The sequence below is a fragment of the Aquarana catesbeiana genome, linkage group LG07 (genome assembly GCF_042186555.1).
Source record: "Aquarana catesbeiana isolate 2022-GZ linkage group LG07, ASM4218655v1, whole genome shotgun sequence".
NCBI classification, from domain to species: Eukaryota; Metazoa; Chordata; class Amphibia; order Anura; family Ranidae; genus Aquarana; species Aquarana catesbeiana.
In genome coordinates, this window is record NC_133330.1 from 9,432,514 (window position 1) to 9,447,897 (window position 15,384).

At 50.7% G+C, this 15,384-nt stretch overlaps 1 protein-coding gene across 1 annotated transcript; it reads left to right on the plus strand.

Moving 5' to 3' along the window:
- Window positions 1-705: 705 nt before the first annotated feature.
- LOC141102493 (galectin-1-like) lies at window positions 706-6,373 on the plus strand. Its single transcript, XM_073591433.1, has 4 exons — window positions 706-717; window positions 1,689-1,798; window positions 4,248-4,419; window positions 6,103-6,373. The coding sequence occupies exons 1-4, from the start codon at window positions 706-708 to the stop codon at window positions 6,244-6,246; spliced, it is 438 nt and encodes a 145-aa protein (XP_073447534.1). The 3' UTR covers window positions 6,247-6,373.
- Window positions 6,374-15,384: the final 9,011 nt, after the last annotated feature.

Sequence of the window (15,384 nt, forward strand, 5' to 3'; positions counted from 1 at the left end):
CCATGCGTTTCATATGATGTCATGCATCTCATATGATATTATGCTTCTCATGTGATGTCATGTGTCTCATGTGATGTCATGCGTCTCATGTGATGTCATGTGTCTCATGTGATGTCATGTGTCTCATATGATGTCATGTGTCTCATGTGATGTCATGTGTATCAGTATAGTGTTGCTGGTGGGGATGTAGTGGTTGGTATCGGGATGTGAGGTGGGGGGCAGGGAATGGAAATTGTTACTTTGGGGTCAGTTTACTAAAACTGGAGAGTAGAGAATCTGGTGCAGCTCTGCATAGAAACCAATCAGCTTCCAGGATTTTTTTGGCAAAGCTTAATTGAAGAAGCTGAAGTGAGAAGCTGATTGGCTCCCATGCACAGCTGCACCAGATTTTGCACTCTCCAGTTTTAGTAAATCTCCCCCTTTGTGTTGTAGAAATGACTTTGAGGATAGTCATCTTTTGCCCCCTTGCTGTTTGTGGTGAGTGGTGACATCCCAGCAGAGTGACGATGGACGCCCCATGCTCAGTCACACCGGATCCACATTTCATTCATTCTCTGTAATGAGCGCTTCTGGAACAATTCTCAGTCCAGGGAGCACTGGGCGGGGTGACTCCTCCCTCCTGACTGGCTCCGCCCTCAGCAGACCTCCTATATATGAAGAGGTAGAAGTGCAGCTGATCACAAGTTTGTCTGATAAGGAAGCAGAATGGCAGAAAATGTGAGTATGAGCACCGATGGAAGCTGCAAATGGGTTGTGTGGAAGTGGTTGGTTCAGTGGTGCAGTGTGTGGGGTTGCTGGGTGTGGGAAGTGGTGGGAATAATATTGCTGGGTGTTGACATAGGTTGGTGTAGGTTGCTGGCTGTGGTAGTGGTTAGGGCAGTGGTGCATATAATGTTGTTTGTGGATGGTGGTGTGGTCATAGGTTGGTTGCTGGGTGTAGGTCAGGATTATAGTTCTTGTCCTTCCACTTATTTAGGGTGTGATGAATGTATTTTGATATCCTGGCACAGAGCTGGGTCTACCTTCCTGGGTATTCTTAGTATACGGTATATACTGGGATGGCTCAGACCCTCCCCTCCTCCATGCTTGCTCTTAGTGTCTCGTTGTTTCCATACCTCCCCATCCTTATTTTTTAATTTATATGTGATTATATTAACTATTTGCTGTGCAGTTTTATAAATCTAATGGTCCTATTCTGAGATGTGACATGTCCAGTCCCTCTGGGTTACTCCATTGTGTCAGATCATTACCTCTCTCCATGTAGGATGGAAGGTGGGGGTGGGGGGGATACTCCAGACAGATCAGATATTTGTACACATGATGACAAACTAACATGCTGACCAGAATTCATTTCATACTGTACACACCAAGTACATAATTATTACTAAACATGAATGCTGGGCAGGCCTTATGCCGGTCAGTAATTGGCACCGTCTGGCTGCCTGTAGATAGGACTATAACTTATATAAAGGTCTGGGCAGCCGGCATACATGACATGAACACTATGAGATCACGTGTATGTATTGTCAGTCATTGATCTGTTATTAGAAGACATTTGTGATCTGCTGGGGATGTCTGAGCTCCCTCCCCCTCCCCCACACAAAGGATCAGACAAAGTGCTGCGACTCACGAAAATCCCAAATTTATCCTGAGTACAGTAACCATCCATTTAAATGTCTATTATACAGGGTGTAATAATCTCCTTTTCTCCTATACGGGGTGTTGTTTTGTATAAATTCAGCCTCAAACCCGGTCACTCCATAGAGGTGAAGGTGTTCATTCCGGAGGGCTGCAAACAGTAAGTCCCGGTTCTAGCCTTGGCTACTTATTACTGTATTTATTGGCGTATAACACTCACTTTTTCACCATGAAAATCGGGTGCAAATAGCGTGTGCGTGTTATACGCCAATACTTCAATTTTAACTGCCTCGGAGGGGACAGGGAGGGGGGTGGGACGAGCGCCATCAGATTACATACAGTGAGAATCTTCTGTTTACTTGACGGCCTCTGTAATAAGAAGTCCCGTCTCCTGGGATTGCCATTGGACCACTGTTCTGTCTATCATAGGAGATTCTCACTGTATGTAATCTGTCAGTGCTCATCCCGCCCCCCTCCCTGTATCCTCTAGGCTGCAGATGGGCATCGATCAGTCTGCACTGATGGCAATGGCGAGGCTGCAGATGGGCACTGACCCTTATTTTGCTTCAAAGTTCCTTATTTAAAATTTAAGTTTTTTTTTTTTTTTTTTTTTTTTTTTTTTTTTTTTTTTTCCTGAAACTTCCCTCTTAAAATGAATGTGTGTTATACGCCAATAAATACGGTATATAATATACTTCCTGCTCTCTGTAAATACAATTTTTCCAAATGTATAACATAGAAAAGTGTGCTCTGTGTACAATTCATCCTACTGACCCCTCACTGGGAATTTGGGGTGTGTGGTCCCTCAAATAATACCTGACATCAGATTGTTTTGTTCAGAGCAAATTTAGCTCCAACATTTGTGCTTCTACATTGTGACAAAATGTCATCCTGGATATAACGGTTTTGCCTTAACAGCCATCATCTGAAATCTGACAACTGACATACATTGTTGTCTTTCTCTCCTCTTGGACCCCACTAACCTGTGTAGCTGCATTCTCTGTGGAGAAATGAATCCTCAAACTTACAGTATAAAGTACTTTGTCACTATCACATACCTAGTTAGAGGTCGGAATGACAGCAGGGAATGAAAGGGCACAAAGTAGTAGTGATTTCTCAGCTCCTCCATCTCCCAGCAGTGACTGACCAGCTCAGCTCACCTTCTCAGCTATAACTTGTTCAGCTCCCCCTCCTAGTAGTGACTCTTTACCCCAGTTCTTCTCTGCAGTGTAGTGGAGCATCATGGGAAATGTAGTTCCAAAACATCTGGCGTGCCAAGGTTCACCATCACTGCCCTGCTCCCTCTCCCAGCAGTGACTCGTCACCTCAGATCACTCTTTTCTCACTACTAGGATGGGAGAGCAGAGACCAGACTTGAATGACTTCATTGTTTCTCTTATGAACTTTCAGGATGAATTGTTCCACAGTGGCTGCAACTACAAATGTCAGTAAGGGATTGCCTTAAAGCGGGGGTCCACCTATCTATCGTGTGGTTTTTTTTTTTTTTTTTTTTGTCCTCAAACCTTTCTTCTCAGCATTACATACTCACATATTGTGTGTAATATGTCCGCCTGTGTCAGATTTCGTCGGAAAGAATAACTTCTATTATTCACTGCAGGCGGTTTCCATCTTCATTGTGGGCATTTGAAGCCCACAAGTATTTATTTCCTGGATGTGGTGAATGCTGTGCTCCCAGCATTCACCGCTCCTTCCTGCACATGCTCAGTGGCATCCTGGGAAGCCTGAGACTAGCTCCCAGGAGTCTGGGAGAGGCTAGAAACACGCCTACTCCCACGGGAGGAGAACCAGGAAGTGCAAAGAAGAATAGAAAAATAAAAGGTAATTACGGCGATTTACATTTTTTTTTTTTTTAAACGGCATGTCAGCATCTAGGCGAGGAAGAGAATACATACAGATATTGTTCAAAATTTGGGTGGAACCCCGCTTTAAAGCTTACTTATGACTTGTTTACAATATATACATAACGTATGTCCATATCCAGACTGCAGGTTCACTTTAGGTATATTATGTGGGGATTTGTATTTCCAGGACCCCATTTGTTTGTGTTTGTCAAACAAACTATTTTATGTAAGTCTCCAAAAATTAGCTAAAGTTTTGAGATTAATGAATTAAAAGTGGTAGAAGTACCTCTGATACCCATGGGAGGACCACTGGTGAATGACTCGAGTACTATATCCAACAAGGTCAGCTGAGCAGAATAATGCTGGCCATACACTATACAGAAAATCGGCCGAACCCATTTTCGAAAAACGAACGTTCGACCGTGACCGCAAACGATCGTGCCATCATATAATGACCGATAATCTGTTCAGTGGACATGAATAAATAATTTTGTGTTCGTTTTTTTACATATACCTAGTGCAGGCAGTTCGGACGGGAAACACATTAACCTTGCAATTTATCGTACGTTCAGCAGAAATTTTCCAAACATGCCGTTCGTTTTTTTTTTCCACAAAAACGTCACAAACGATTATCGATTTGTACCCACTAACTTGCCGAAAAACGAACGAAGTGTCCATACGAACGATTTTTCGGCCGATTTTCTGTATAGTGTATGGCCAGCATTATTGCTGTTTCTGTCTTTCTAGGTTTGCCATAAACTTGGGAACAGATGAGAAGAATTATGTGCTACACTTTAACCCTCGATTTGACATCTTTGAGGTTAAGAAAATGATCATCCTGAACTCTATGGTGGACGATGTCTTTGGAGAGGAGCAGAGGGAAAGCTTCTTCCCCTTCCAGGAGGGGTCGGACACCACGGTATGTCTACACTGGGAGGGGCAGGACAAATGTTGGATGGGGCAATGTAGCATTGCTGTTCATTTTGGACATATAATGTATAGTGTAAAAGGTGCAGTAGGCAGCCAGTGATGGGTTTAGGTGAAGGGTACATCGGCTTTTCTATGATGATCACAACTTTAGTTCATTCCATAAAGTATGAGAGTCTTCCACATAGGAAGATTCAATGGATTCCATCATGCTGCCAAGGCTCCCTGTAAAGGCTCAATCCGAGGAGTAGTGTGGGGGGGAGGGGTTGGCCAGGAACTAAAGCACCATTAGCAACATGATGGAAAGGTTATGGAGAGACCAATGGGGGAGGAATGCAGGGAAGGGAGCAATGTGATTGACTGGAGAAAGATAGAAAGGGTAAGGTCCAACGAGTGTGGTGGGTGGGAGGATACAAGGCTGTGACCAATGTGGGTCCTGGGGGTAGGATACATGGAAGGGTATGATTGGGGTAAATTCCAATATGTGTTTATGATTGGGGGGGGTGTTCAGGGAATGGATATTACCGCTGATAACCCTGTTCCTCTAAATACATCTCTGGGGCAGAATTCTTCAGAAGTGATCAGGCTTAATTCTATATGGGGTAGAATATGAAATAACTGACCCACAAACTTATTCTCATTTTATACCAAGTCAGTCATAGTAGATGGGACCCTTGGTCAAAGATGCATATGTATTGGAGCCATGGCTTGGACAGTGGCAGATGGGGGGCTCTTATCAGAACAGATATGTATTGGAGGAAATGGTTTATTCATATAGAAAAAGGCAGAAGATACTTTGCAGACATGATTTGTTCATGGTGATCTGCAGATAACAGACACAGTATTACTGAAAATACCAACTGAGAGGCAGAACATTCCCATTGTTTTGCACACATCAAATGGTAAGCTCAGCCCCTTTTGGCATTAAGCCCTGCCCCCTAGGATACACTGTCAAAGGCTAGAGCCTCAGTGCACAGCTGTGCCATGGCACTCCGGCACGTTTTTTTTTTTTTTTTTTTTTTTTTTTTTTTTTTCCTTCAGCATGTAGTGTAGCTGGCATGGCATACAGGAGCCTTTCTCAACATTTTTGCCACAGAGAAACCCTTAATCTTCAGGTAAACCAATTCATTTTTCAGTGGAAAAAAAATGCCCCTTTTTTGGTAACTGGTGGTAAGAATACTCCACTTACAGTGGTGGCCCAAATGCCACTCTTGCAGGCAGTGAGAAGGATCATTGGTGTCATGACGCTGGCCCTGCCAAGTGGTGGTGGGCCCTGAAATAAGCAGACAATCAAATGGGATGTTAATCCACCCCCCACTCAAGGAACCCCTTGAAGCCTCTGAAGGAGCTCTGCATGATTATGGCTGGCATAGAGGGACTCAACTAGCCAACTATTAATCTCCTGAGGGCTTCAGTCATTGTTCTAGGTGACAGATACACCCAGACCCTGTCACTAAAATATTGCAGTAAAGAAGTGCATTTTTTTTTTTTTTTTTTTTTTCCCCCTTTCCATTAACTGTTTTCTGCAATACATAAGACAAGCTACATGCATCTATCTTATGGAAAGATTTGTGTTGAAATGAACGGTTTGGTGGTAGTCTTTGTCTCTATGGCCATCACTCATTGACTTTTTATTGTCCAGCAAGCTGACACTGTGCCATCTCTTTTCTTGTAGGTTTGCTTCCAATTTGAGCAAGACAAGATCATCATAGAATTACCTACCGGAAATCCTCTCTCCTTTCCAGTCCGCTTTCCCATAGAGGAGATCTCATACTTGTCTGTGGTGGACCTCCAGCTCAAGTCCATCACACTAAAATGAAGAATCCTAAAATAGAGGAGCCGCCTGTCCCACGTGTCCATATCCAGGATCTGTGAAATGACCATAGTGGATGAAGAGGAGAAAATTCTTGTATCCTGTTTTGTAACTCCCTCCAATCTGCATCCTTGCTGCTCATGTAGACATATATTATGCTTTTCTCAGTTCATGTACTAGAAATGAATTTCAACCACATTTCAAATAAAATCCAATGAGCTCTATTGTGTCTGATCAAATCAATAATTTTATTTGGCATTAATTAGACTTTGGGTGGATTGCTGTAGTCTCTCTCAAAGCACTGCCTGCTGCATAGCGCCCTCTTGCTGGGAGTTTGTTGCATTACAGTGTGCTTTTAAAAGTAACCAACAGAGGGTGCTAATGTTATATTCTGCCTGCGTAGTCTTGGTTTACCATTAAAACCCTAAACCTTTCTGATCTTATAGCTGAACTTTTCTGTCTCCAGACTGAAAGTGGCATACAGTTATTATATAACAAAAAGCAGCACTATTGAGGCACAGCACTGGGGATTGGAGTGTGGGCAGACAGAGGGGTAGGAGCAGACTGATTCCTCTCCCATCTGTATGGGGGGGTGTTAGTGCTGGGCAATGTGAGAGAGTTTGACAGACACTTCTGGCTTAGACAACTGCAGCCAGCATCCCTGCTGGGAAGTCATAGTCCCGTGTGGATAATGTGTCCAGGTTTCAAACAGTAACAGTCTGAAACCCGGACGCATGATTCCAAACCCGAACTGTCAGGGTGAATCCTGACACGTGGCAACCCGTGTGTGGGGTATGTATGTTCCATTCAGCTTTTATTGACTCCTTCCATTTTTTTTTTTTTTTTTTTTTTTTTTTTTTTTTTTTTGTGACTTTTTAATTGCCATATTTATCAGCATAAACCATGCACCCCAAGTTAAGGAGGGAATTTTAAGTAAAAAATGTTTTAAAGGAAAAAAACTTCTATTTAAATGCCCATCAATGCAGCCTTATTAGTGTCCATTTGCAGCCTTGTCAGTGCCCATTTTCAGGCTGCAGTTAAACTTCAGTGACTTGCCAGTGCCACTGCAGTTTGAAAATGGCGCCGCCGAGACACACAGAGCCGGTTCTGTGTATCTCGGCCACTTTCAGCTCCTCTCGTAGTCCCGCCCGGGATGGGCTTGACTGAGCGGAGCCAAGCACCGCCCATATACAGATAGCGGAGTGTACTCGGCTAGGTTGGGCTAGCTCCGCTCACAGTCACGCCCAGCAGTGTTGCCAACAGCCCATATTTTTACGGGCAGCCCGTAAAAACGGGCACTTTTTTCCCCGCCCGTAAATGTCCGTAGTAGCGGGAATGTGCCAGTAAAAAATAGCCATGATCGGTCCGGCTTGGAACTGCGCATGCGCAGTTCCGGAGCTTGCCGAGCAGATCCTCTATTCGGCCGGCGGGGGGCGGATCTCACGGAGGCTGAGCGGCGCTGGCGCGCTTTACTGGTGGCAAGGCGAGTGATGTATTAGCACATCCCGCCACCAGGCGCGCCAACATTTAAAGTCTAACACTAATCTGGAGCACTGGACTGGAGCAGCAGGTCTCGGAGGCTGAGCAGCACGCGCCGGCGGAATGGAGGGGGGAGCCCTGCATCCAGGACCAGGCAATCCAGAGTCTACGGGAACTGGGGGGAGTCTGGGATAGAGTGACAGCCCAGCCGACGGTGACAGATGGTGATGGTGGCAGAGGGGGATGGACTGGAGCAGGTCGTGTTGGTGGCAGAGGGGGATGGTGGCAGAGGGGGGTGGACTGGAGCAGGTCGTGTTGGTGGCAGAGGGGGGTGGACTGGAGCAGGTGGTGTTGGTGGCAGAGGGGGATGGAGGCAGTCTGGCAGAGGGGGGTGGAGGCAGAGGGGGGTGGAGGCAGGGTATGATGGTGGCAGAGGGGGATTGTGGCAGGGGGTGATGGTGGCAGAGGGGGTGAAGGCAGGGTATGATGGTGGCAGGGGGTGATGATGGCAGAGGGGGATGGAAGCAGGGTGTGATGGAGGCAGTCTGGCAGAGGGGGGATGGTGGCAGAGGGGGATGGAGGCAGGGTGTGATGGAGGCAGTCTGGCAGAGGGGGGATGGTGTCAGGGGGTGATGGTGGCAGAGGGGGATGGAGGCAGGGTGTGATGGTGGCAGGGGGGGGGGGTGAGACATGGTATGAGGGGGTCGGTGGCAGAAGGGGATGGTGGCAGAGGGGGATGGACTGGAGCAGGTGGTGTTGGTGGCAGAGGGGGGGTGGATGCAGTCTGGCAGGGGGTGATGGTAGCAGAGGGGGGTGGAGGCAGTCTGGCAGGGGGTGATGGTGGCAGAGGGGGGTGGAGGCAGGGTATGATGGTGGCAGAGGGGGATTGTGGCAGGGAGTGATGATGGCAGAGGGGGATGGAGCAGGTGGTGATGGTGGCAGAGGGAGATAGTGGCAGAGGGGGGGTGGAGACATGGTATGATGGTGGCAGAGGGGTCGGTGGCAGAAGGGGATGGTGGCAGAGGGGGATGGACTGGAGCAGGTGGTGTTGGTGGCAGAGGGGGATGGACTGGAGCAGGTGGTGTTGGTGGCAGAGGGGGATGGAGGCAGAGGGGGATGGAGGCAGTCTGGCAGAGGGGGGATGGTGTCAGGGGGTGATGGTGGCAGGGGGGGGGGTGGCAGAGGGGGTTGGTGGCAGAAGGGGATGGTGGCAGAGGGGGATGGACTGGAGCAGGTGGTGTTGGTGGCAGAGGGAGATGGAGGCAGGGAGTGATGGTGGCAGAGGGGGGGTGGAGACATGGTATGATGGTGGCAGAGGGGGGTGGAGGCAGTCTGGCAGAGGGGGATTGTGGCAGGAGGTGATGATGGCAGAGGGGGATGGAGCAGGTGGTGATGGTGGCAGAGGGAGATAGAGGCAGAGGGGGGGGGTGAGACATGGTATGATGGTGGCAGAAGGGGATGGTGGCAGAGGGGGGTGGACTGGAGCGGGTGGTGTTGGTGGCAGAGGGGGATGGAGGCAGAGGGGGATGGACTGGAGCAGGTGGTGTTGGTGGCAGAGGGGGATGGAGGCAGTCTGGCAGGGGGTGTTGGAGGCAGGGAGTAATGGTGACAGGTGATGGAGGCAGGAGGTGATTGGACTAGATAATTCCTTATTATGTTGAAAATAACAAAAATATGTTTTTTTACCTTAATATCTACCTTAAATCACATTACTATTTGCCTAGCATACCTGTTTGTAGCCTAAATACTGAAATTTAGAACTAAAAATGTAATTTTGGAACTTTTGTGAAATGCCAGTAAAAACTTGGTGGTGCCAGTAAATCTTGGGGGTTGTGCCAGTAAATTTCAATCTGGTAGGTTGGCGACACTGACGCCCAGTCCCTGTGTTATGTCCATCATAGGGCATGACTGTGAGCGGAGCTAGCCGAACCTGACCAAGTACACTCGGCTATCTATGTATATCGGCGGCCGGCGATCGCTCCGCTCACAGTCAGTGGGGGATCGCAGGGGATCGGCGTATAACACGCACCCACGATTTTCCCCTGATTTTAAGGGGAAAAAAAGTGCGTGTTATACGCCGATAAATACGGTATTTTGGCGTGCATTTTATTAAATGATTCACAACAGTCCTTTCATTTCTGGCTCCATTGAAGTTCTGTTTGTGCATTTCTGATGTTCACTTTTTTCCTCAAGAGTTGACAGCTGCACTGGTTCCCAGTCTTTTTATTTTATTTGTCATGACATTATGATGATTTTCTGATGGCTGTCAATTTAGCACTATAAGTTTGTGTGGTTTTTATAGGGTTGGGGGCAGGGCCGGACTGGGAATAAAAACCAGCCCTGGAAATAATTTCATACCAGCCCCATAGTATTTTTATACCAGCCCAACCGCATAACGTCATTATTTTCTTGTTCACAAAAGGGAAAACCATGCATTTTAAAGCACATTTGAAGAGTGTATTATATATAGATAAGAGAGATATGGAATTTACAAACAGCAGCAATTTTTTTCAAGGCAAAAATCATGCCATTTACTGGCACATTTTTTATTGACACTGCAAAAAAAAGGTGCCGTAAATGGCAGTTTTCAGTGCAAATATCAATATTTAAGCTATAAACTGCTATTAGCAATGTGTTAAGTTAAACAAAAGTCAACCACCATATTTCTCCATTTACATGAAAGTCAGATTAATATAACCCAACACAGAGTTCCCCATATATCAGGAGGATTCCCCTTTACAGTGCAAGGGAACTCTGATATAAGTGGGGTCTCTGGTCACCAGTGCCCCCCTTTTATATCAGAGTCCTCTGCATTCCTCTTTACATCAGAGTTCCCCCTTGCACTGTAAGGTGGAATCCTGCAGACTATGATGTAAAGGGGAACTCTGGGAATGTGGGGAGGACTCTGGTGACCAGAGACCACCTTCCGCAGAAAGAAAACACTAAAGTAAGGGGGTTTACTGATATAAGGGGTAAACCTTTATATCAGTGCCCCCTTACAATATTGTATTGACCCCCCTCTCAGGCTGACCTGGCGGCGCTGTCACTGACCTCCTCTCAGGTGCACCATGCAGGGCTCAGTCAGTCGGCTCCAGCTTGGGGGCTCTGGTTTTATCCCATTGTTTCCTCTCCACAGTCCATACATGTCTGACTTCTCCCATGACCCCCATCCCTGAGGCACTTCCACTGTTGACTCCACTCCAGACGTGATATAAGACAATAGATGGTCAGAGGCTGCCGATGGTACAGGGGAGGTCAGAGGCTGCAGGGGGGGCAGGAGGTCAGAGGCTGCAGGGGGGGGACAGGAGGTCAGAGGCTGCAGGGGGGGACAGGAGATCAGAGGCTGCAGGGGGGGGACAGAAGGTCAGAGGCTGCAGGGGGGGGACAGAAGGTCAGAGGCTGCAGGGGGGGGACAGAAGGTCAGAGGCTGCATGGGGGGACAGAAGGTCAGAGGCTGCAGGGGGGGGACAGAAGGTCAGAGGCTGCAGTGGGGGCAGGAGGTCAGAGGCTGCAGGGGGGGACAGGAGGTCAGAGGCTGCAGGGGGGGACAGGAGGTCAGAGGCTGCAGGGGGGGGACAGGAGGTCAGAGGCTGCAGGGGGGGGACAGGAGGTCAGAGGCTGCAGGGGGGGGACAGGAGGTCAGAGGCTGCAGTGGGGGCAGGAGGTCAGAGGCTGCAGTGGGGGGCAGGAGGTCAGAGGCTGCAGGGGGGGGCAGGAGGTCAGAGGCTGCAGGGGGGGGCAGGAGGTCAAAGGCTGCAGGGGGGGGCAGGAGGTCAGAGGCTGCAGGGGGGGGGACAGAAGGTCAGAGGCTGCAGGGGGGCAGGAGGTCAGAGGCTGCAGGGGGGGGACAGGAGGTCAGAGGCTGCAGGGGGGGACAGGAGGTCAGAGGCTGCAGGGGGGGGACAGAAGGTCAGAGGCTGCAGGGGGGCAGGAGGTCAGAGGCTGCAGTGGGGGCAGGAGGTCAGAGGCTGCAGGGGGGGCAGGAGGTCAGAGGCTGCAGGGGGGGCAGGAGGTCAGAGGCTGCAGGGGGGGCAGGAGGTCAGAGGCTGCAGGGGGGGCAGGAGGTCAGAGGCTGCAGGGGGAGCAGGAGGTCAGAGGCTGCAGTGGGGGCAGGAGGTCAGAGGCTGCAGTGGGGGCAGGAGGTCAGAGGCTGCAGGGGGGGCAGGAGGTCAGAGGCTGCAGGGGGGGCAGGAGGTCAGAGGCTGCAGGGGGGGACAAGAGGTCAGAGGCTGCAGGGGGGGCAAGAGGTCAGAGGCTGCAGTGGGCGCAGGAGGTCAGAGGCTGCAGTGGGGGCAGGAGGTCAGAGGCTGCAGTGGGGGCAGGAGGTCAGAGGCTGCAGTGGGGGCAGGAGGTCAGAGGCTGCAGGGGGGGCAGGAGGTCAGAGGCTGCAGGGGGGGACAGGAGGTCAGAGGCTGCAGGGGGGGGACAGGAGGTCAGAGGCTGCAGGGGGGGGGACAGGAGGTCAGAGGCTGCAGGGGGGGGACAGGAGGTCAGAGGCTGCAGGGGGGGGACAGGAGGTCAGAGGCTGCAGGGGGGGGACAGAAGGTCAGAGGCTGCAGGGGGAGCAGGAGGTCAGAGGCTGCAGGGGGGGACAGGAGGTCAGAGGCTGCAGGGGGGGACAGGAGATCAGAGGCTGCAGGGGGGGACAGGAGGTCAGAGGCTGCAGGGGGGGGACAGAAGGTCAGAGGCTGCAGGGGGGGGACAGAAGGTCAGAGGCTGCAGTGGGGGCAGGAGGTCAGAGGCTGCAGTGGGGGCAGGAGGTCAGAGGCTGCAGTGGGGGCAGGAGGTCAGAGGCTGCAGGGGGGCAGGAGGTCAGAGGCTGCAGGGGGGGACAGGAGGTCAGAGGCTGCAGGGGGGGACAGGAGGTCAGAGGCTGCAGGGGGGGCAGGAGGTCAGAGGCTGCAGGGGGGGCAGGAGGTCAGAGGCTGCAGGGGGGGCAGGAGGTCAGAGGCTGCAGGGGGGGCAGGAGGTCAGAGGCTGCAGTGGGGGCAGGAGGTCAGAGGCTGCAGGGGGGGCAGGAGGTCAGAGGCTGCAGTGGGGGCAGGAGGTCAGAGGCTGCAGGGGGGGCAGGAGGTCAGAGGCTGCAGTGGGGGCAGGAGGTCAGAGGCTGCAGTGGGGGACAGGAGGTCAGAGGCTGCAGTGGGGGACAGGAGGTCAGAGGCTGCAGTGGGGGACAGGAGGTCAGAGGCTGCAGTGGGGGACAGGAGGTCAGAGGCTGCAGTGGGGGACAGGAGGTCAGAGGCTGCAGTGGGGGACAGGAGGTCAGAGGCTGCAGGGGGGGACAGGAGGTCAGAGGCTGCAGGGGGGGACAGGAGGTCAGAGGCTGCAGGGGGGGCAGGAGGTCAGAGGCTGCAGGGGGGGCAGGAGGAAGAGGCCGCCAGACGAGTACTCACTGCGGTACTTTTAAAAATGGCGCCGATCGGCGCCATCGTCACTGCGCATGCGCCCGCATTTCCGAGAATTGCCGAGTGTGTACGGACTTTCCCGAACACGGCTAGCTCGGGAAAGCCCTACACACTTCCGAGAGTAGCGCTGGCGCATGCGCAGTTGCATGTCAGCCTGGCGGCCCCGCGGCCATGTTTCTTTCAGGCGCCGCTGCCCTCACAGCGGCACCAGGGGCAGCCAGACAGCCGGCCCACCGGGGGATTTCCCGGTATCCCGGTGGGCCAGTCCGGCCCTGGTTGGGGGGCCCAGGCCAGGTGTGTGTGGGGGGCACTGTACGAATTTACAAATTTACACATTTTTGAATATTCTAATTTACGAATACTTGGAAAAATTTGTCAAACGGGTTTTCGTCAACTCGGATATTTCTGAATTAAAGAATTTGGAACGAAACGAATTGCACATGTCTTGTGAGGGGGCTCTGACATATATACAGGTGTGTGGGGGGGGCTTATATATGTATGTGTGTGTGGTTACTGCCTTTTCTTCACAACTAGCGGCGCACAACAATTTTTTAATGGTATAAACTATTCATATATTTTGCAATTAAATAACATTTCTAATTATATGAAGTTAATCACAAGAGTCCCCCTCTACATCAGAGTCCACAGAGATTCCCTTTTAAATCTGAACTCGCAGAGTTCCCTTTCACTGTAAGGGGGGGCTCTGCAGACTCTGATGTAAGGGAGAACTCTGGGGACTCTAACACAAGGGATGCTCTGGGAACCCTGATTTAAGGGGGAACACTGAGAACTCTGATGTACGGAGAGGACTCTGATGTAAGGGGAAACACTGTGGCCTCTGGTGTAATGGGGAACTGTGATGTAAGGGGTACTCTGAGAACCCTGATTTACTTTAGTGTACTCACTCAGAGGCAGGAGATAGAAGGGGGGAGACTTCAGTCACAGACAGGGATGGATGGTGAGCTCACTCACCCCTTGTCAGTCAGCACCTCTCATCCAGATGTATCTGAGACTGCTGGACTTCAAATTTCTACACCCACTTTCCTTTTCTGAGGCACAGCGCTGGGGATTGGAGTGTGGGAAGACACAGAGGGGGAGGGGTGGGAGGAAGAGGAGCAAATCAAGCCCCCTCTCCTCTCCTGTCTGTGTGTGTGTGTATGGGGGAGGGGATTGTTAGTGGCTTTGAACAGTGTGAGAGTAACAGACACTCTCGGCTTAGACATCTGAAGCCAGCAACCCTGCTGAGAAGCCATAGTCCAGTCTGAATAATGGGTTAGGGTTTCAGGCAGTTTGAAACCCGGACACATGATTCCAAACCCAAACTGTCCGGGTAAATCCCGGACAGGCGGCAACCCTAATATACAGGTGTGTGGGGGGTGACATATATACAGGTGTGTGGAGGGGCTGACATATATACAGGTGTGTGTGGGGGGGTGACATATATACAGGTGTGTGGAGGGGCTGACATATATACAGGTGTGTGTGGGGGGCTGACATATATACAGGTGTGTGGGGGGCTGACATATATACAGGTGTGTGGGGGGGCTGACATATATACAGGTGTGTGGGGGGGCTGACATATATACAGGTGTGTGTGGGGGGGCCTGACATATATACAGGTGTGTGTGGGGGGCTGACATATATACAGGTGTGTGTGGGGGGCTGACATATATACAGGTGTGTGGGGAGGCTGACATATATACAGGTGTATGGGGGGCTGACATATATACAGGTGTGTGGGGGGCTCTGACATATATACAGGTGTATGGGGGGCTGACATATATACAGGTGTGTGTGTGGGGGGCTGACATATATACAGGTGTGTGTGTGGGGGGCTGACATATATACAGGTGTGTGTGGGGGGCTGACATATATACAGGTGTGTGTGGGGGGCTGACATATATACAGGTGTGTGGGGGGGGCTGACATATATACAGGTGTGTGGGGGGGCTGACATATATACAGGTGTGTGGGGGGCTCTGACATATATACAGGTGTGTGTGGGGGGCTGACATATATACAGGTGTGTGGGGAGGCTGACATATATACAGGTGTGTGTGGGGGGCTGACATATATACAGGTGTGTGGGGGGGCTGACATATATACAGGTGTGTGGGGGGGCTGACATATATACAGGATTGAGGGGGGCTGAGTGCATAAAGGTGAGGTGGTCGGTGTTTGGCTTCGGTAGGATGGTGTGTGGGCAAATCCTGGGGAATGTTGGTGGTCAGGCTCGGGGGGGCCTAAACCTGTGTAAGGG

What these genes read in the sequence shown, in the direction of transcription:
- LOC141102493 (XM_073591433.1), top strand. An exon ending in ATTCCGGAGGGCTGCAAACA is followed by an intron (nt 1,799 to 4,247) that starts GTAAGTCCCGGT and finishes CTGTCTTTCTAG; the next exon opens with GTTTGCCATAAACTTGGGAA. An exon ending in AGGAGGGGTCGGACACCACG is followed by an intron (nt 4,420 to 6,102) that starts GTATGTCTACAC and finishes CTTTTCTTGTAG; the next exon opens with GTTTGCTTCCAATTTGAGCA.